This window comes from Falco naumanni, chromosome Z (genome assembly GCF_017639655.2).
Source record: "Falco naumanni isolate bFalNau1 chromosome Z, bFalNau1.pat, whole genome shotgun sequence".
Taxonomy (NCBI): Eukaryota; Metazoa; Chordata; class Aves; order Falconiformes; family Falconidae; genus Falco; species Falco naumanni.
This window is the reverse complement of record NC_054080.1, coordinates 50373346-50396061: the sequence shown is the minus strand read 5'-3', so window position 1 is coordinate 50396061 and position 22716 is coordinate 50373346. Positions and strand designations below refer to the sequence as shown.

The following is a 22716-nucleotide window of genomic DNA, read 5'->3' as shown; positions in this document are numbered from 1 at the left end:
GAATTGTTGGAAAAATTCAGGAAATTTTTTTTCTAAGATTTATTCTGCCCCTCTACTCATCTTTATCACTGACTGCTTATACGACAACTGTATTTATTGCATACAGCACAGTATGCAGTAGGTATCATTCTCATTGCAAAAGTTCAAAGTATATTGAATAAGAAGTAAAAATCTTAAGCAGGTGAAGTCGTTAGTGCTTATCTTATTCATGTCAAGGCCACTCACAGGTCCACTGCTGAAAAGTACCGCAGGATCTTTTACATCAGTTCTCCAGTGTTTCTCAGGTGATGTCACAGGAAAAGGTGCATTTTTTAATGGAATGCTGTAGACATTTGCAAAGTGCCTGTGTAAGTCTACCTCAGCAGGAAACCTGAATCTCAAAGAACGGTAACAAGTCAACCAGTCAAATGCTGACAGATCATTTGGAGAGAATAATGTGAAGGTTCAGATGCATTCCTGCAGATATATAACTATATTTTTGCTGAATTGGGAAGAAAAGTAGCTTGCTTCCCCCCCGCGCCCCCCCAAGAAGCCTCTGCTCATATTAGCCGTAACTCAGCCTAGGATTTTTTTTCTGGTACATATTTTCTGAATTTATATGCACTGTAAATTACTGATTTAAGTGTTACTTACACAAAGATCTCACTTAGACTGGTTTTCATGAAGAGTGTTTTCAGTCATGTTTAAAGATGTATTGCTATTTACATAACAATTTTAGTATGACTGTGGTTTCCTTAAAGTAAATTTTAGGAATAAGCTTGAAATTATAAACTGAATGCTTTTTTAATTACCTTGCAGTAAGCTAAAACTGCTTTTGGAACTTCCTAATTTTTGTTGATTACAGCAAATGTGTAATTGTTTTGACAGTTTTTGGAGGCTTCCTATATAAACATTGTCCAGTTAGAAATTCTCATAGACAATCAAGTTGTTTTCTCAAAACACTTTTACCGGTGTTCTGGTTTTATCTTTTTGACTCCTCTTTCATAGAAACACTTCAGAGCATTTGTGCTTTTTTTAATTAAGTTTATAAGAAAGCTTCTGCAATCAGTGTCGTCTTTTCTAATTAAGTGGTGGGGTTTTTTTTCTACAGTAGCATGGAAAGGTATTTTTCATGATGTACATCAGGTAATACTAATCATACCTACAGAATATCTGAATGATAAAATTTTGTAAAAGGTTTTAGAAGAATTAAAATTTTGAAGACTTTAATTTAAGCCTAAATATGGTAGTGTTTACAGATAAATTGTGTAAGAGGTTTTACTACTATGTCAGCATTATATGCGGGAATTATAACTTTCACATACAGAAGCAGGAAAAAAAAAAAAGCTGCTGTAATGATCCCATATTTTAATAGGCAAAAAATAGTCTAATAAGAATAGAATTTGTTTCTGCTCTGTTCAACAGTGTCCCTTTCCATTCTTACAGGACACTTAAGTCTGGAAAGTTTTACTTGTATCCATCTTAAAAATAAAATATAAAGCTAAATATACCCTATTCAACACTTTTGCTGATCTCCGTGCAAAATCATTTCTGCAGCCCTCCACCTTTGGCACAGAATGTAATGAAACAATGAAAGAATTCTGTGAAGCTGTTTAGGAGAAGTTTGTTCCCAGAAACATCAGGAGAAATGTGATCTTCCCCCTCTGCTCCTTTAGAAGCATACAGGTTATCCTTTCCTAACTGCTTTGAATAAAAATAGTCTTGGTTAATTTGCCAAACTGTAATCTTTGGGCACAATACTAAAAAAGAAGTAAAGGCAGTTGCTCAAAAATACTTAAAAATCAAACCAGCAAATTTGCTATACTAGTTTTTCTTAAAATACAGCAGAAGTGAAAAGGTAAACCAGAAGGGATAAAGGTATGATGAAGTAGGATATACAGCCTGACCTTTCCAGGGTTTGCAAATAGAGTCTAAGAGAGCAGAGGTTTATCTGGTAATTGAACTAAACTATGTGCCAGTATGAGGACTAAAGTCTTCTCAAAATTTGATTGGGTATAAATTCTGTGGTTTTTTCTTCTAAGGTCACACTGCTGTTATCACCATGTATGCATGCCTTGAAGAGACCTCTTTGCAGGCACAGTGGGTAATTCAAAACTCAAAACACATCCTCAGTCTGTGTATTCTTGAAAGAAAGCCATTCTTCCTAGACTCACCACAGTGTTCCAAACCTGAACAGCAGCATTATCTGTAGGTAGGAAAAATTGTCTGCAATGTAATTCAGACTTTTAATTTTATGACATTTAGGTTCAATTTCTGGACCCTACCTGTAGCTTTTGAAGGCTTTGAATTGACAGCATTGAGGAGAATAGATTCTGCAGTATTGCAGTTTTATTAGAGCTTTGCTGAGCCTAATAAATTGGAAATTGGGCTGTGATGTCACACTTGAAAAGTCTGGAAACAGAGACAGACAATGCTATGTGACTCTGTGAGACTAGAATTCACCTCTTTCAAGTTCTAGTCCAAAATTCTGCTTGGAATGAAACATGATCAACTAGTTAAATAAGTTTGTTCAAAGATTTTGCTTACTAAATGGGGAAATCCCTATTTAATTTTTCCTCTGGTAGTTCTGATTCAGTGTTGCCTGATACAAAACAGTTCTCAAATTTCTGCTTTCTCCTCTGTCGGAGAACTTGACTTGGAAATAAATTGAGGAATTTCCAAATGGTAAACATGAAAATAACTGCCCTTTTAAAATGCATGTACTCAAAAAATTTATTTTTTTAATAGTTTGCCACATTGAAAACTTGCAGCTTCCTGAAATCAGTTCTGTTAACAGAACTAAACTGTAAAATATATTTATCATGAAACTGTGTTGTCATTACAAAACAAAAATAAAGCAAAATACCTTTTACATTTCTATTGATCTCTGAAGAAAAATTACAGTAGACCTGTTGAATTATTGATGAACAACAGTTGAAGTACATTGTATGTAGGAAATGAGACTCATTCATAAATTAAAGAGAACAGTTGGCATGAACTTAGAACTATGAGAGCTGTATTATACTGCTGTCAAAATGAAATATCTTAGAGACAGGTAAATTCTAGAAAAATACATAGAAAAAACTGTGAGAACTACATGAAGTTCATAGAATATACTTGCAATCAACACGATTTATATTGCTGTATCATTTAGAAATCCTACGAAGTATACTTCTGTATTAAAAGAAAGAACCTGTATCACAAAAATTAGCATGTTCTTGTAATGTTACAAATAGAGATGGTACACATATCTATAAGCATATCTAATATATTTCTATCTGCTAGTACAATACAGTAATAGAATAGACTTGTATGTAAATTACAGTAAACTCTGGAAGATACCATCCTGTAATTTTTACTTTATGGTTTTCATGTGATAGGTAGCTTATTTTTCTTCACCTTCCCTGTGATTTGTTCAAACTTTCCTTGTGCATTGAATCTTACCTTATTATTTTACAAAAAATAAAACTGGGTTTGCAGTTTTTTCCCCAAAAATTTCCTGAATAAGACACTGTTTGAAACCTGGAAAAGCTCAACAAATACTTTCGTAATAGGATTACCTTTTGTGCTCACAGGAATGTCTTCATTGAATGCAGTGTGATCTGCTCATTTATTTAAGCTATACTGGGTTCTTGAACCTTCTCTTCTACGTAAAGTTCTGTGGATAATACATGGTTTTGTTGCATAATATATTTTCACCAAAAATCTCACCCCAAAAGATTCACTGCTTTGGGAATAATTATTCATATGTAGACAAGAGGTAACATCTCAGCTCTGGCAGTCTGATTTTTCTCACAGATTGTCACAGAAAACTGGTTTGGGCTGCAACTGGGTGAGTGCTCTTAGGCTTGTTCAGTGGAGTGGGCCATGAATGACTCATTATTAGTAACTACCAGTATTAACTATGAAAGTGATGTACTAACCGTTTTATGCATGTGCTTATTTCCACTGAATTCAATGAAAATTCAAGACCTCCTGGGTATGGTGGTAAAAATGTTATTAGTTCTAGTCTTGAATATATAGACCTCACTATGGTGAGAGATTCTTTTGTGTTTTGAACTTGCAGGGAAAAAATTGCAATAGAAGATGTAGCTGCATATTACCTTTAGTATTTTATGATTTAGTGTTCTGATAGACTATGCAATAACACCTCTGTGTACCATTCTATATAGGTGTTACTAAAATGCAAGAAATAGATGTCTTGGGTTTCTATCAGCCATATATCCTACCCTGGAAATTTGAATTCTCTCCCCAGTTGTTTGCAATTGTCTGTTTCAGGATGGATTTTTACCTAACAGTCTCTCTTGTCTGTCTTTACTGGCCTAGGTAAAGGTTTTCCTGATAATGTCCTTACTAAAAGTTTTCAAGAGTCATGAGAAATTGGGGACATACTTCCACATCCCTTTATATTGTGAATGTCGAGTGAGTTGATTCTTCAGCTTTCTCCTAATGCATCCTTTTACTTTACTTTCCTTGCCTTTGTTCCTGTCATAATCTGTTAAATAGATTTCCGTCATTGCAAAGTTAGGGAACAGAAGAATGGTGGAGCCAGATGTTAGCAAGGTAGACACATGTGATAGGTGAATCAGGTTTGTTCCTTACTTGAGCGGCTGGATTTTGTAAGGAGTGGAAGAGGCAGTGTCATGGGATTACAAGAAAGGCTCTGTAACCTGAAAGTATCTAGAAGTCTTACAAGCACATCCACTCATTTTTGTTGTGTGCCCCTATGCAAGAGTGATTGCTTGTATTAAAATGTACTTAGGAGATTAAATTCCAAAAATTATCTTCATCATCATCAGTTTTACTTGGTATTGGGTTGGAGCTAAGCACTGACACATGGAACACAGTGTAGATTCAATGTGTCAATTCATGCCTTAAGGTTAAATTGGTGCATATAAGTACCACTTAATCATTTTCACTAGCTCAGAATCTCACGTACCATGAAATTAATTTTTCAGTTGATCCCTCACATGAATGATAAAATTATTTTTTTCCCCAAGATAATGGTTTACACCTTCCACATCTATTCTGTTTGGATATACTGTGAAATATATGACAGTCTTTTTGCTGTTTGTTTTAGAGGTAAAATCTTTCAATCATTTTTTAAAAATTAGTGGCAACGTAAAAAATCCCAGCCAGTGCAAGAGGATATCTTCAGTCATTGACGGCTACTCTAAGCTTTCAATCATCCACCAGAGACTGATTGAGAAGTATAGATCATTATGACCTCACAGTGTTTTTAATGAGGAAATCATTACATCATAATGAAAACCAATATATTGCTCAAGTTCATGTTGAGCGAGGCTGAATGGCTGTCTCCTGGGAACCAGAGACTTTGAAGAAAAATGAGAGTCCTAGTAGGTAATGAGGTGAGCATGAACTCCCATTGCCATTGTGAAAAACACTAGTGCAGTCCTTGAATGTATAAACGGGGGGCCATACAGCAGCAGCAAAGGAGTACATTTTCTTCCACTTGGCATGATTTGACTGCTCCTAGAATACTCTTATGTAGCTCTAATACCCAGAATCCAAGAAGGAGATTGATGGAAGTAAAAAGCATTTGACTTAGGAGAAAGATTTGAAAATACACCCTTCCAGAGAACAGTTTGAGATTTTCAGAGAGTAGATTGAAGGGCAGCTCAAGTTTAGATATCTGAAAGTCTTCAGTCTAGCAAAGGAAGATTGAAAAAAAAGATTCAGGGCTGCAGAGCTGATACAAGATAGACTTATACCAGATACGTGGTCTTTAATTTTTATGTGACTGTAACCGACCATTGCCTATTGGAGTCAGAACTGCAGTGATATTGGACAATTAATCTTAAAGGGAAGAATTAGAGAATCAACTGCTTGTGGTTAGCAGTGGGCAGAGTCTGAAGGGAATAAAAAAATGCATGTTCTGTAGGAAGCATTAAAAAAATAGAGATAGGAAGAGGGAGGATATGTTTAACGACATGAATTGAATTAAGGAAAAATTCAAACAGGAAGCTATGTTCTCAACTTCAGTAACACTGTTCATTTATCTGAAGAACTGATGGAAGAAATGTGCATCCTTCATAGAACACTGCTAGGCAACAGAGTTTTTGTGATGAAACCCAGCATTTAGTAGAGCTGTGGAGAAGAGATATAAACATGGATGATAAATTTAAGAAAAGTCAAACCAGTATTTTATAAGGTTCTAACTGAAGCCAAGGTGGAGCGTTGTGATCATGTTCAAACATCAGGTTATAAAGAGGAGAAATTCCAAGGCAAAGGAAGAAGCCATGGCCACTCAAGACATTAAAATACAGAGTCATGGCACAGGGGAAAATGGACAGTGAAACAAAGGAAGTAACCTAAAGGAAATCCATGTTTCACAGTGTGCATACAACAGGAACATTAAGAGCAGGTTATTCTTTAGCAGAAGAAATGCGGAGAAGTAACAATCACTTTTGTGGTGTACTATACACAGAATTTAGGATTACATTGGTCTGGTACAGCCCTTCAGAATTGCTGCTGCAGACCTGTAAGAAGACTAAAGCTCTTTATTTTAGGTAATGCATAGCTTGGTAAGGAAAATTCAGAAAAGAAACAGATAAAAAAACCATTTTTTAATACTTCCTTCATTTTTTTGTCTACCTGTAGGGCTGGGCATAAGGAAACAGTTTTTCAGTAAGGTAGTAGTGAAATATTTAAAGGAGAAAGCTTTTCGTTTTAATTGGGAGCATAGAGACAGATTAATCTTTTTTGAGTCAAAATCTTGATACAGGACTCAAGTAGAGATATTTTGTTAAAGGTTTGGCTTCCAAAGAATAAAAATATTTATTTTTGAAAGTATTGTTTGAAATAGAAAAATTGGCAGAGAAAAGAAAACTGAATTCACTATGAGAAACAAATGAAGGAAAGTAATTTTGATAGATCGTAATTTCAATTAAAAATCTACATGTAGTGCACTTAGTTGAAGATATAAATTTTATAAGTTCTGTGACTGAAAAATAAAGTTAAGGTAATCATGAGGCAAGCTAAGCAGCAGGAGACATAAATTTCAATTGTTGCCTTAGGAAAACCTATACTGAATCCTGAAACTACAGGAGTTATATGATGATATACAGTCTCAAGACCTCTACTCTGAGTAGTTTCCCTGAAGAAGAGAAAAGTTTTCTGATGTTCTGTGTTTTTATGAACCTAATTTTGGTAAGAAAGCATCTCATATAGCTTAGAGTGCATTTTATTGCAGCCCACTGTCACACGTATTATTGTGTGCAGTTCAAAAAGTACTTGCATTTTACAGTAAATTCCTCAAAAGATTATGAATATTGGATTGTCCTGACTGCTTCTATTTTTCTGTCAAGAATTGTAAAATTTTAGTCTCATTCCCATTGTTCAGTTGCTGCTTTGTGATACTTGTTCTTTTCATAAAAAGGAGTTAAAAACTTCTCTCTATATACAAATACATGTTTTCTTATTTACATACATCCACCGTGTATCTTTTGGCTCGTCTTTACACTGGCAGCTTTTGTAGTAGACATCCTGTGTAGGGTATTCAGTTTATATATGTCAGATCCTCAAGGGCCGTGGCTTTTGCCAGATGAAGCACTTTTGATTTTGAGGCTGATGAAACACAGTGCTATTATTGATCTGTGCATGACACAGCCTGTCTCTCTGCTGGCAGAGTGTAGCAACATTTATCCAGGAATTTGTGAAATGTCACTCGGATCATGTTCATAAGGTAAACTGTGCAAAAAACAGGATCCAAGCTGAGAATCCATGAGGAATTGGACGTGACTGTCTTATTCCATCATCTTATCTTCTGGGTCAGCCAAGTGTTATTTGTTAAAACAATGTCTGTGTTTTGTATGTTGAAGACAGTATGATTATCACTAGCAACACCCTGTATATTATAGTCATACTGTTGTTTTACTCAGTTTTTTAGGTCACTTGGGAGAACAATATTTTAAGGCAGTGAAAATGATCTAAACATTGCAAGTCTATAATTTCTCTTCTGTTTGTAACAAAATGATAGTTCCTGTACAGCACCAACCAGGAAACTCTGCTTATATTTTCTAAAAGAATTTTCACTTCTTGCTTCACTCTGCTTTTAGAGAAGTGTGGCAATACATGTTACTAAAATCTCAGTAAGCAGTTGTGGTCAGAAAGGGTGTGTGACTCTTTCTACACATAAACCTGCCAAAACACTCATATTTACATGTTTTGTTTCTTTATAAATTATGATTGAAAAAGGCTGTGCATTTTTGTTAGTATCAAAGGCACGTCATGTAAAAAATAATGAAAACTAAGGTAAATAATAAAAAGGAAGGTTCCATATACTATATTATATGCTTGTAAAGGGTCAACTTTTTTATAAGTAATGTTTTTATAAGTTTTATATAAAGTTTTTTATAAGTAGTATTTCAGCAATAGACTCACTGTTATTAGCAAATGGATGTTGCACCTTCTCATTAAAAAAATGCTTAAAAGTGTAAACGACACAAAAAGCTGCAATTCTTAGTTTTCATTTTCTGTTTCTAAAACTGTTACGATATACAACAATAAAAATTTGAAAGTTAGCCATGAATGAAAAAAATATTGTGGTATTTGCCAACATTTTTTTATTTTAAACATTCAGATCTTTAGAAAAGTCTCTAGATCATTTGATTTAAAAATCATTTACTAGTTAGAGGGAAGAAGGAACTGGTTTTATTGAAGCTGAAGGTTTGCATTTGGCTATCTTGGGATATTTTCGCAAGTGTAACGAGGATTTTATTTCTGTAAGAGACTTTCTGTAGTTTGAATCCCATAAGACTAAATCAAGATTAAATGAAATATCACTTTTTACTTAATCTCTACTTTTTAAATTGTTTTTTACACGTTTGTACATAAAAATACATTAAGCCAGGAGGCAAAAAGTAGGTTTTGCTCATGAAAATATTTTTGGATACATGATGCATATATTTTTACATGTTATCCCTCCCTTTACAAGACTTGACATATCACAAGCGCATGAGTAGTGGAAAAAGCCAAAATTGCAGTTGGCTGGGTTTGGGGGTGGGGTTTTTTGGCTAGTAGGTGTGTGTATTTACTTTGCAAAGGTCGGTAGATTGGACAGATACTGGCGTCCGTTTCTCAGGAACATGAAGATGGTATTTCATAGCATGAAGGCCACCTGCTTGTCAAGTCTACCACTCTTCACAGTAGAGCCATTGCCAGCTTGCCAGACATTGTTTCTTACAGAGAATTTTACAGAGGACATTTATTTTGCTACTTGGCAGTGTCAAAGCACTCTTTGAAATACTGCATCTTGTTTTGGGCACCATACATAACATACACATATTGGAACGAAGGAGCAGTAATTCTAAGTAGTTTTGAGCATGTTAACTGTGAGAAAAGATTAAAGGAGTGTAATTAATGAAACCTATAAAATAACAGATCAGTGGTAAGGGCAGAGGAGTGCAATAGCCACCTTGCAGTGCAAGTAAAGGGCTAGTGGTCAGTTTGTGCTTTCTTAAAGGAAGGAAGGTTTAGTTTTTCAAGAAAGATGATTTAAATATAAGGCAAATTTTCACTCTGAAGGCACTGAAGAACTTCAGAAGGCTGCCAGGAGAATCTTCTCTATAGCTAGACCAAAATTTTCAGGAATACTTTACTTAGGCTCTTTTGCACATGTGCTGAATTTAATGTATTGACATCATTACCAGTCTTTCTCTTGTAGAAATAATTTTTTTGTCCTCATTCTCAAATGGAAAGACTTTTATTTTTTTGGTTTTTTGTTTGGGTTTTTTTTTTTGGGGGGGGGGGGGGGTGTTGTAGGTAACTAGCACAGGAGAAGTATTTTAATACTGAAGAGTTTGAACAGTGGGGCTAGCAGCTAGTCTTTGCAAACTTTTACTCCTTGGTTACCAAGTTCTCCTTTTCCTCCATGCGGCTTATTACTCTTTGGTTTCTGTTAAGGTGTATCAGCGATCTGAAAGCAGGACCATAAGAGCAGCTCCCACATATTGTCCTTGGGGGAGCAGTATCAGAAAGAAACGTATTTGGTCCTAGAGTTCTTTTGAACTCCTCCTGATTTCAGAAGGGGAATGCTCTCCACCAGTTCAGCACTGTTAGGACTTCTGCAAAGCACCAGTTACCTGTGTTTGACCCTGTTTTCTTACCCATCCCACACGGAGATTTCTTTGTCTAGTGTATTGCACAAAAGGAATTGGCATTTTTGTTAGAGCTGGAATCTTACTTGAACTTTCTCATTCCCACAATCCCTTGTTTAAGCTTGTAAGTTCAAAGTTAATGCTGGTGCTCTGTTGTCCTGGCTACTCCCTTTCACTACAGGAAGAAACTTCAAAAGACACATCTGTAGACAGGAGTACAAACCAGAAGAGTACAGCCATCCTCATCGCTTTACCAAGGAAGATGCATAAACCTTCAGACTGCATTGATTTTCTGGGGTTTTTTGGTCTCTAGGTATAAAGGAATAGGAGTCAAGAACTAAGGCATTTTCAACAACAGTAGAAAAGGAAAGTGTAACAAACTAAGACTACTTCTGAGACAAAATTGGTGTCTGGGAACTACACCTGAGATTCCTTTTTAAAAATGGTTGTCTGTGGTATTCCCTCCTTGAGATTGTCCTTAGTTTTCACTGCCTTAGACCCTGGTTGTGTCAGACAGTGATTACTGGCTTATAGGATTCTTTAGCATCCCTACAGAAGTCAGATACTATTACTGTCCTTGTAACCCAAGCAAAGAGTTTTTGTGGTTTTGAAGCCATGTTTGTTTGCCTGAAGTGCCTGGACCTCATGGACTCAGCCAGTGCTAGAGGAGGTAGAAGAATGTTTTACTTCCTTACTAATGCTTTGCACCATCTGATTTGCTCTCCTAAAGTTTCATTGCAAATGAGTCATAATATTGATGATAGTCATGATAAAGGGAAAGTATATTTTGTTTTCTACATTAGGCTGAAAACATGGCTTTTTCTTGTGACGGTCTCTTCAGCTATTTAATATGTAATAAGGAGTACTTTACGCTAAACTGTTCATTTATGCCTGTAATTTTAGCAAGGGTTCCAGTGATAACATAAATTACAAATTAAAGATAAGACTGTAGGGGTTCATTTACAAGAATCCAGGGATGAATTGCTACTTTAACTTATATGCAATACACTGTAGTGGTAATTTTTAAATGCAATTCATGATTTTGAAAAACATCCCTGTTTTTGCATCCTCCACGATGTCTGTCATCAGCTTCCTCTTACGTCTCAGGAGTGGCTAGCAATATGCCTTTATTTTCTTACATAGAAAAGTAAATAATACATTAATATTTGTACATTATCACCTTTATGTGACTAGAAAAATTCATGGTGTTTTACCTTTTTTTTTCCCCAACTCTTTGTTTTGTGTTGTATTTGTCCTGCTCTATGAGAACATAGAACTTTTCCAGTATTTAAATTTGTTAAAACAGTTTACACTTAAAATGTTTTGCTTTTGCACAGCTGTTTACATTAAAAAATAAAAACAGCTTCTAAGGACATTTTTTACAGCTTTTGTTGATATCTGAAGCAGTTACAAATGAGATGTTTAAATAATTCTATAAAATTAAATATAGAGCTATCTTTATAAATTTTGTTCCTTGAATAGTGCAGCCCCCTTCTGATATCTGATGTACATATTTTTTAGTAATTTTAATGTACAAATGCTTATATCACTTCCTCAAACCTTTGTGTCTTTTAGACATGTTTTCTGTAAATTGACAGCAAATTTAACAGCTGAAAAGTTGAGATTTAAGGAAAGAAAACCATATATAGAGGAGGCCAGAATGTGGGAGGTGGAACATCTTTCCCTATAAGCACAGAATTCCTACCCACTTACATTTGAGATGCAAAAGTATTTAAATGGAAAATGGTTCGCTCTCTGAAACAGATGGAAACGAGGAGAGGTTAGATTAATATTTCACCATTCTTTCAGCTGTTTTGCTTGTTTCTTTCTTCTATATTCTTTTAAAAATATTTTTAATCTGTAAAGGTACAGAGCTGTATGCTTTGGAAATAAGCGGGTAAATCAAAAGAAAGTTTAAAAACAGTCTTTAAAATAGCGTTTTCATTTTGGTTTCTCTCTATTTTATGTGAGCTATACGGAAAACAGATGGAAGCATTATTAATTTTTTCCCCCAATGAGTTTTAGTGCAGCGTATTTGTATGTGTTATCTGAAACATATGAATACTTAGTATTGCTGCTGTTAAATTCGTAATGAGTTGTAGGGATTGTGAAATTCCCTGACTGGCTCTCATGCAAGTAGTTCATTTGCAGTGCTTAGATGTGTAAAGATTAAGCAGGGGGAATATGGCAAGCACTATCCCTGACCCTAGATGAAAAATTCAAATTTCTAGCTTTATGAGCTTGCTCCAACTCTCACGTTTGGTGAAAATCAGATAAATACTATGTAACCCTGCAAAAAATCTTGCAATAAAACCTGATCCTAACTATAAAAGATTGCATGGATTCCATGTCTTATATTGAAAATTCTCCAGTAAGTACAAAGATGTGGAAATCTTGGGGCAAATTTTATGCATTAAATGCAAGTCTCTGCTTGTGTGTAGCAATACTTAATGTGCACAGGCATGTTAGGTGTTGGAACTTGTATTTGTGTAAATAGCAATGGTGGGTACATGGGAACATTGGGTTTGGACTTCAGCCACATCTTGACAACTGGCTTGCTATAATACTCGTATATTTTCAAGTGGAACAAAGTGGTATGAAATTTGTCTGGTTATACTTTAATTTTTATTTTAATTTTAGTAAAACTTATTTTAATGTATGGTGTTGTGTCTGTGTAGATATTAATACTACAAAGAAATTTACGTATGCAAGATGAGGATAATATACTGTAATCTTAAGTTGTTTGTTTTTTTTTTTTAAAGAGGTGCTAATTTTTAAAGTTCTTTAATTCTTATCCAGAAATTTTAAGGCCTTATAGGCAGATCCTGCACATCTGTATATACTGGCAGTTTGCATCACCACATTGGAAACCCTGTCCCTACAAAAATTAAAGCACATAGTTGTGATAATATAATTGATCATATGAAACTACTTATATAAGTGATGTTACATACATAGTTAATAGTCCTTATATTCCTTTGAAATTTGCAAGAACAGATGGAGTGGTGCATCTGCTTCAGTATGAAGACAAGATAGTGTTCTTAATATGTACAGAAATTAGGCATGGGATACAGCAATATTTACTCATACAGAGGCATGAAATGAAAGTGATAGAAAATGCAAGCTAAAAATAGAATTGCTGCAGGTTTTCTTTGAATTGGTGTTATCACTATGCAGATGACATGATTCAGAAGCATTTTCATCATATTAAAAAATTTTACCTATATTATTACTAAGTTTTTTCCTATTCTGCATAATTTATTTGAGAAATCATTGGTTTTGCAGTGTACAGGTCTGTACTCAGGTTTGTCTGTTGTTTGTAACAGCAGGTGATTTCTTAGAGAATTGGGCAGATAATATATTGCTCTAATTCATTTAGACATGAGTATTTGTATGTTTCTCTAGAATAGATGTATGTGTTCTGGTCTTGATAGATGTGGTATTATCATTCTTTCAGAAAAAGAAAAAAAAAAAACAAAATCTAAAATGGACCTATGTGTTCTGATTTTATTGATTTTTATTTTTTTTTAGTATTTCATAAGATACCGTAGCCAGATCAAATGTTGTAGTACTAAGCTTTTATGAGTTGTAGATTGAATTTCGCTATAAATTAGCTGTAAAGTAGCTGAATTAAAAGTACAAGTAAAACATTTGTTTATGAAGTGGCATACAGTAAACAGCCTTTTATAAAGATGATTACTCTGATCAGTACTAGTGCATGATTAAGAAGACAGTCAAAGACTGATAAGAGACTTTGTTAGTGATTACAACTGTATTCCTGATAATAGCTGAATTTATAATTTCTACATGTGAAAGGGCTGTTCTGTAGGTAACAGTGTCATCATTGCTTTTATAAAGCTGATGAACTGCAATTGTGTTACAGTGACATTATCAATACGACAAATAAGTCTTTTCATTAGTGAAATGCTTGAGAAATAATACCTCTTATCTGCATGCTGATATCTCTGTTTCTCTGCTGGGAACTAATTTAAACACTTCATGAGAGACTGACATTTTCAGTGCCTTAAACATCCTTAAAAGCTGCTTTGTTCATTGCAGACCATATTTAGTATGACCTCATAATAATGTAGCACACCTCAAGTGTCATGCCTGTCTTTACTATGCACATTGGAGCTGTGTTCATCTATACTAGACAACTGCACTTTAAGGAAAGATATTTTTTTTCTTGATAGGCAATTAGCAGTAATTAGGAAGATTCACTTCAGTAAGATGTCAACATGAGATTGTTTTAAAAAGTTGAATGTCAGTGGCTTTAAAAGAGGGTGTTTTTTTTTCCCTGACACACAGGTATGGCATGTGAAACATGAAATGTTAATTTAACTTTTCTGCTTATTATTCATGCACAATATTATTTTGTCATTCAGATACTACACTGACAGAGTGCAAAGGGTGTTAAAATAGTGCTGCTAGAATAAAAAGAGGATTAATCTACCATTGGCCAATTAGCCAAAGGGTACTTAATGGTCTCTAAAGGCTACTGAAGTCTAACAACTAGCTAAAGCACTGGCAAAAAGTCCTCTATATTACCTTCATTTACTTGACATTTTATGAAACAGTCAGCTGCTGATAACTGCGTCTGGCTGAAAAAAAATTAGAACTGAATGATACTATAGTTTTTACTAAAATTTCAGAAGAAGAAATGACAAATAACTTTTACATTTTTTTCTTGCTTTTGGGGGGTCTTTGTTTCAATTTAGGGATAGGATATTAAGTCACTGAAGACTTCTGTTTCATATTTTGTCTTCATGCCTGGAATACTAAGTAATCAACCACTTAACAGCACTTGCATAAAAAAAATTTCACTGAGGATTTGGAGTTATTTGCCTTTTCTCTATATGATCACATTAAGTATGCAGCACAGTTGGCTTTCTGGTTTGGTATATATCTTTTCATATTTTCAGATAGCTGCATACCATCTTTATTAATTTTTGCTTTTTTTCTGTGATCCATCAGGTAGAAGTAGGTTTTGATGCAAGAAAACAAAACAGGGTCAAGATTAGTGGGGTTGACTCCGTAAATTTTGCCATGGGTATTGTAAATAGGTTTGTCTTTATGTTATAGTAACATTTGATAAGAGTGTGTAAAATCATAAATACCTAACTCTGTGCCTGCAGATTTGTTTTGAAGAGTTCTTTCATAGTTTATATGTGCAACAGGTAGTGCTTATCTTGTGTATTTTTCATTATCAGGCTAAAGCTGTGAGAAAATTGCATTCTGTTAAAACCTTCAGATGAGCACTGTTAGATTTTAAAACAGAACTTGATACAGGAGCTGTGCATATAGCAAATGTATTTTATTACCTACTGTAGCAAGGTTCCTTAGAGAAAAGAAAAGAGTATGTTGACTTCAGGTTTCTTACAGAGATCTCTATGTACATTGTGATGTTTTTGTCTACCAAGATTTTAGGATGGGAAGCTTCATAGTAAATATGATTTTTACACATCTGAGGTTATTTATATTAGTTAATAGTTGGATTACAGTATGAGTAGTAAAATAAGGTTATGTCATTGCTTAAAAAGAGTTTCAAGAATACCTGATCTATATCCTATTTTGTGATTTCCCCTAAAAATATATTCTATATAATATAGTCTGCAAATATAAATCCATGAGATCGTGTACAGCAGTAGCAGTGCAATTATCAGCCACCACCAACAGAAATGACATTTTCATACATGCCAGTTGCAGTAGCAGGGTGACTGCTGTAAACTGAGCTAGAAGCTCCTCACCGAGTTGTGATGCCAAGGAGCAATAGGTCATTCCAGGAGCTTCCAGCATTAATCCATTGGGCCTTCCATGTAGCTGTCTTTCTGAGCATAGAGCTTATGGGAAAAAGCCTTGCTGAGTCACTGGAAGTTTTATGTCGACTACATAGAAACTGAGATTTCATCACTTATCCCTTTGTGTACAGCAGAACAGAGTGTCATGGGTATACCAGGAGCAAGGAGATTAAGATAGATGGATGTTGAAATACTGAATCTATAAACATCTGTTAAGCCAAAACACTCTGGAGGAGGTGCAGCGGACAAGTGCTGCTGCATCATGGAGGAGCAGCGATAGCCTGCCTTTAACAACATCTGGTCTAGCTGGTGTTTAAGATTCTACCTTTCATCCTGGTGACCTCTTCCCCTGGAGTAAATCCTTTTTACTCTGTCACTCAGGATTTGTGTGCGTGGTAGCACACACACAAAAACGTCCCTCTGTCTGAAAGAGGAGAAAGAGCAAAAGACTTGACCCAAAACTTAGCAAGTGGTGAGGGACAGCAGGGTAGTGAGCTTGCTTGTTAAGCAAGTTAATGTAAGGAATATACATTTTGGGCATAAATATGTCACCAGGGCAGGGGGGCTGTTCGTCATATCCTACATAGATTGATACAGAATTTTCAGATACCCTTTCAATATATTGCAAATAGAAGAATAGGGTAATAGAATTATCAACCCTGTAACACCATTTACATAGTCTCCAGACTTGCTAAGAGACAATGTTCTTCATATCTCGGATTGCAGTTGCATGTCTGTCTTTGTCTGCTTTCACAAGTTGGCGGATGTTTCTCTTGTATATCATATACTACGTTCACTTCACCCCCATAGTTCTGGTGCCATTTCTGAATTTATATTTGCGTTCATATTTTAAATAATCTTTTCTACATCCTCACTTAAGTAAATTCAATAACCAGTGTAGCACTGTCATCCTCGGCAGCTGTCCTATGAAAGCCCTTTCTTTTCCAGTATATTTGGTGTTACAGTTTTTGGTACTGTGACCACTGCAATCATGTCATTTTAGACCAGACACATTTTGGCAGCAGCAGTAGCCTGAGAAACTTCTGAGGGTCAAGGCTATCTTGGGCATACGTGTGGGCATTTCTAATTTTAATCGGAAATATTGATCTAGCTATGATTATTTTTTTCTTTCCTTTTTATGAATAATTTATTATAAAGACACTGAATCATGAAATTCTGCATGTAGAAATATTGGCTATACTGGAAAAATTAACCTAATCCTTGTATCTTTCTATACAACTACTGGTTTTGCTTATTAAAGAAAGTAGCCTTCATTTTGTCTTTCACTCAGACTGTATTAATTGTGAGAATAATACATTGGATTAAGGAGTAGCCAATTAGAAAATACATTAACACTTACTTATGTCTTGTTCAATAATGACAGCAGACATGGAAGAGAATGGAAAGATTAACCCCATTACTAAAAACAGTACTTACCTCGGATATACATGTAAACTGCCCATTGGCTTTAATAAATGCACTTAAGTGTGAAATACTGTTGAGTTTTAACTCTAAATACAGAATACGTTTTGGTGTACCTGTGATACTCTTTTTAAGCTAATGCAAAATGTACAAGCATTCTCATGTCATTCATAATGGCAATAAACATGACCATAAGTAGTTTTTCTTATATTTGGATAGATGCCTGATCCTGAGATTAATAGTATGGAAGTGCCTGTGTATATGAACACATGTATATAAAAAGTTTTTTCTAATAACATCAAACAGTATAAAAGCTATTTTTAATTAAATAATAAAATGCTTAGAATTTTTAACATTTGCTCACCTATGCTACTTTGTGTACCAGCATGTAATTGGGCATACATTTAGTTATTTCAAGGTGTAGTATCTTCTCCAGTTTCTTACCAGGATCCTTCATAAAGGAAGTTTTTTGGTTGGGTTTTTTCTTGCTCTTTGACAGATTTCAATACCATTTTGTGTCACTGTTCCTTATGTTAAACTGCTGTATTGCAGTCTTCTTTGGAATAATAAGATAGTACTGTAGTTACCCTCTTAAGGAGCAGTTGTTAGGCCATTGGTGGCTTTTGCCTGACCACAGATTTGTGAAAGTTAACCACTAGCATGAAGATTATTTCAGTTCCCCTTTTGGCAAAACAACATTCAATATTATTTAAATTAAATATTTTATTTATAAGATTACCTCTATAAGAAGTACTGTGAAATATATTGTTACAAGGATTGAATAAGTCTTGTCAGTTGTCAATCAAGTGCAACAAGACTGAGAGTTTGTTTGCATGTTATTTATTTGAACTAAATCCCTAACAAGCCTCGTCTGCTAATTGGACTTAGCATTTATGCTGCTAAATGAGAAGCGTTTTGGCTGCAGTATAGGGTGGTAAGACCTACCCAGTGGAATAAACAACTAACATCTGTTATCCTGTCCTGCTCCAGCTTGGCTTTTACCACTTAAGTACCTCAGCCCTAGAGTCAAGGTTATAGAATGTGTGGTTCTCTGGCTATGATGCATATATGTGAAAGGGAAGAAATAACACAACATGAGTAAAGACCAGCCAACCAGAAGTTATTTAGTGCAGCTGGTCCACTTTGCTTTAACCTCTACAAGCCCTACAAATATCAAAACAAAAGCCAAGAGAAGGGTGTATGTTTTATAGCAGTTGTCAGCACAGCAATTCAAGTGAACTTACAGTGGTCACCATGAAAACAGATCTGAAATTTAACCACCTTTAATATGCATTGGTGTCTGAGACACCTTGGTATTTCTTCACGTTCTGTGTAGAAATAATTACTGAATCTCAGAGAGGCTATAGATAAACAGGTTTCGGCAGTAACTACTGTTACAGTTTTGTATGATAATTTTTGTTGTGGTCAAAATAGCAATGTGTACAGTCAAAATTAGCTTGCCTTTTAAAAAAAATTGCTTGTTTTTAATTTTAGTTGGCTTCTCTTTCCTGCTGGGTTTGATCTTTGCATAGACTAGAGAATTCAACCGATAGCTATGCAACATAATTACAGATAATATATACTGGTTTATTCCTTTTGAATTCTGAACCAGAGAAACATCTCATATGATCAAGCAGAAATATTTTTAGGATGCAATTGTGATTGTTTCCTCTGTTTGCAAAACAGGTGTTGACCTCCAACCTGGCCAAGTGGCAACAGGAGAAGGAATATTTACAAGGAAAATTGAAGTTGAGAGAACATCTGTCTCAAACTGCCAGCAAGAGTGAAGTCACACCAGCTCCTTCAAAGAATATTGATTCCGAGATGAAACAGCTGCAGTGCAAACTAAAGGTGACAGAACAGATTATTTAGTGCTGAGGATAATTCTTATGAACAGTACTTCATAACTGGGTCAAACAGATACACGTATACTCACATATGCATATCACTTATCTTAGCCAATGATCAGCAACTGAGGTGATGTTCACTAGAAGCATAGTCATAAGAGAGAATTAGAAGTTACAATTGAAACCATTTTTGCAGATCAAATAGGCCAGACAGGGAGGCTTGCTGGGTTTTCACACAATGATTAAATACGTCTTGTTGGAAAGTGCTGTGGAATTAATTTAATGAAAATTGTGTTGATTCCTTGCTTCATTTAAGACAGATGTAAGCAATAGCTAGCTATCTGTGGAAGGGGAAGGGGAGCAAAGAATTTGAGCTGATGGGGCAGCTCATGTAATGTGACAGTGTCGTGTTACCTATATGTCACTGCTATTCTTGTCTTCAAAGCGACAACGCTCTTTTTGTATTTGTATTTTTGTAGATTAGCTGGTAGGAAAATAATAACTCGCTGATTTCTTTTTTCAGTCTCCAGTGATGCTGTTAGATGTGGATGATGCTAGGTGCTGGTCTGCGTTGATCTGAGAGGTTTCTCAGCAGGTGGCCTGGCTCCAACATACTAATTCTTCCTCTCTCCTCACTGAAGGAAATACATGTGCAACAGAATGTCTTAGAGTTGGTTTTTTCCCATCGCTTTGTGTTTAATATTTGAGGAGAGAGAAAAGGTCAAAATAGTACAGCTTGTTGCTGGAAGAAATGGCACACTAGCAAGCTGGCTGCCAAAGGATCAACTAGAAGAAAAGGCCATATTACATGAACAGTATAGCTGGCTCTGTCTCTGAGTACTGGATTAGCTGTGCTAGCGCGGGATACGGGTAGTGCTCGGACCTCTTTGCTGTTGATGGTAATCATGGTATTACAGATCTCGGTTGTAGCACACTGTAGTAAAGGCAGGTCACATTGATAAAGAGGTGAGGGCAGCAGGGAGTAGCCATAAAAAGGCACATAATTTGATCTGCTTTCATGATGAGAGAGATCTTGAAACTATACACACTGACTTGAGTGTTGATTTTAGATTTGGGTTTGACTAATCTGCTTCTGTTTCTGGTGAGTGGTAATTTCTGTTAATTAGGGTTGTTCCTTTTAGATGAGTGTCCTCATTATTCAGAAACCTAGTAGTCAGTTGCTCTAGAAAAGTAAGAAAAATACAAAACAAGGACTTTTAAAACAAATACTCTTAACAGTAACACTCATGCTAGAAACTTACTTTATTTGTCTGCTACATGTGAACTGCAAAATATATTGCTGAAAAATCAGGGGTGGGGTTTTTTTGGGTTTCTGCAGCAGAGGAAAGTTGAGCAAGCATATGTACATCTGATGTCAAAATACTAACATGACTTTTAATTCCTTCTTGAAGATGTATTCGATTTTTAATGTAAAAAATAAACCATAAATGCAAAACTACATTTAGAATAAACATAATCTGTGACCCTAAATCCAGATAGTAAATTCACTGGTTGCTGAATTGAATTAGAGTTTTGACTATAAGGGTCTTGTAAGCTACATAAGTTACTGAAATTTGTAGTGTTATTTCAACCTAGAAATTTTTCAAAAATCAAGTCCTGCAAGTCGTTTCTACCAGAAGAAACTGGTAACCAGGCTAACTAGCTTGCTTAAAAAGGAGATACAAAGTTACTCTCCTAAAATGACTGAATGTAGGGGCAGCAAAGGCTTTCCTTATACCTCAAAAGCTCAAAAGTACCTGGTTTTGTTGGTTATTTTTTTTCCTCAAAACTGTCTTTGCACTGTTTGTTTATGTTGCATGTATTGAACCTTTGCCAATAGGAAGAAATGTGTTAAGTGTGGGTGGTGAGTTTGGAAGCAAAATACCATAAGCATATGTCTGCCTCTGAGCCTGTGCAGAGGCCCACCTTACCAAGTGTTCGAGTTGGTATCTGGTGTGTAAACCGTGTAACGGGGTGCTGTGCTTCACACTAATGAAGCGCAAGCTCAACAAACAGGTCTCGGGAAACTCAGGAATATTCAGCTAGCATACATCATTTTAACAATTTTCTGGTTATACCTCACATTATAATAATAGTAAATAGACTAGACAAGTTATTAAGAACAGTATTTTACATCTAACTATGCACACAAGAATATATGCTCCCCTTGAGGTGCACAGAGTTATGTACAATACTGCCATTAATGTTAATAGGCATTACAAGTCTGCACCAAGCAGAGAAATTCTCCTGAAGTATCTTTGTTTACAGCACGTCTGATCTGTTCGCTTATTGTTTATATGTAAAGAGTAAAAAGCTTGAGTACGGTGGGTGAACCTGCATGCATATATGCACACATACGTCTTGTGTGTACACTTAACACGTATGTATCTTTTGGCAACACCTTTTGGAGTTCTGAAATCTTTTTATACGAGATGTTTGAGCTGCCATTTTCAGCAATGGCATTCAGTGCATATGCTCAGATTGCTAAGATGGCTACTTAGTTAAATTTCATATTTTTATTTCTGTAGAGTGATTCAGTTGTTCGGTATTTAAATCTTGGGTAGATTATCTGTGTGTTTGCATGGACGCATTGAGGCTTTTTTCTTTACTCCCTACTATATACAATGAGCAAAGGCCAACAACTGTATAATTCTCCTTAACTGGAATTACACATGCCTGAAAGTTAGGGTCATATCTTTTTTGGTACTGAAATGTAGGATTTGTGTTAGTATGGCCAAATGGAAATGTCTTTGTCTTATGCTTTGAGTTTTAAGGGACACAAAAACAACTGCGCTTGTAGATTGTCTTGTGTTTCTCAATGCAGAAGATGAAAGGGATCATCAGAAATTGTTGCTCTGTAAGGGTAGGCCCCTTGTGCTGTAGATCTGTACCATTCAAGGATGTAGTTCAAATGAAGATCCAGTTTTATTTCTCTTCTTTTCTGTTACCTTTTCAGCTGACCAGGCTATGCAAGAGGCAGTGTGGTCCCCCTAGGTACACTGGGCTTGCAGGTGTCCTGGGGAATATCTATTAATCATGTATTATGTGCAGTGGAAAAGTATTGATTTTGTTCATATTTTCCAAGGAATATACTTCTACTTAAGTGTTGCTAGAAAGTAAGAATGCTCCTTTTGTGCCAATTAATTTCTAAGAATGTTCATAAAATACGTGGGAGTTTACACGGCCTGTTATTTCAAACAAATTTACTGTTGACTGTGATAATATTCCGTGTGATTTATTTATATTTTAATATTTTTCAATATAGAATTCGAATAATGAAATCACTAAGCAATCGACCACCATTAAGTCACTAAAAAACCAACTCCAGGAAAAGGAAGAACGGATTCGGGAACTGCAAGTGAAGTACGTTCACTATTCTATCCGTTGTGTTTGGTGCCACCCAGTGGCAGCTCTATAATTGTTGCAACGTTAACCATTAGATTTTTAAGAGAATGTTTTATTATTCTTTTTATTGCAGTCTTGCAGGCTGTCAAAGGTGGGTTTTTTTTAGAAACTGGAGCAGTACATGTTAAAATTGTATTTTGCTTAAAC

General features: G+C 35.4%; 1 protein-coding gene across 2 annotated transcripts in view; it reads left to right on the top strand.

Annotated features, from left to right (window-relative positions):
• Positions 1-22716, top strand: part of CNTLN (centlein) — a 197735-nt gene that overhangs the window by 143102 nt on the left and 31917 nt on the right. For both annotated transcript variants that reach the window (XM_040579978.1, XM_040579977.1), the window contains exons 19-20: positions 19004-19168; positions 22430-22527. In XM_040579978.1, coding sequence (XP_040435912.1) covers positions 19004-19168; positions 22430-22527 — 263 coding nt within the window. The remainder of the gene's footprint in view (positions 1-19003; positions 19169-22429; positions 22528-22716) is intronic.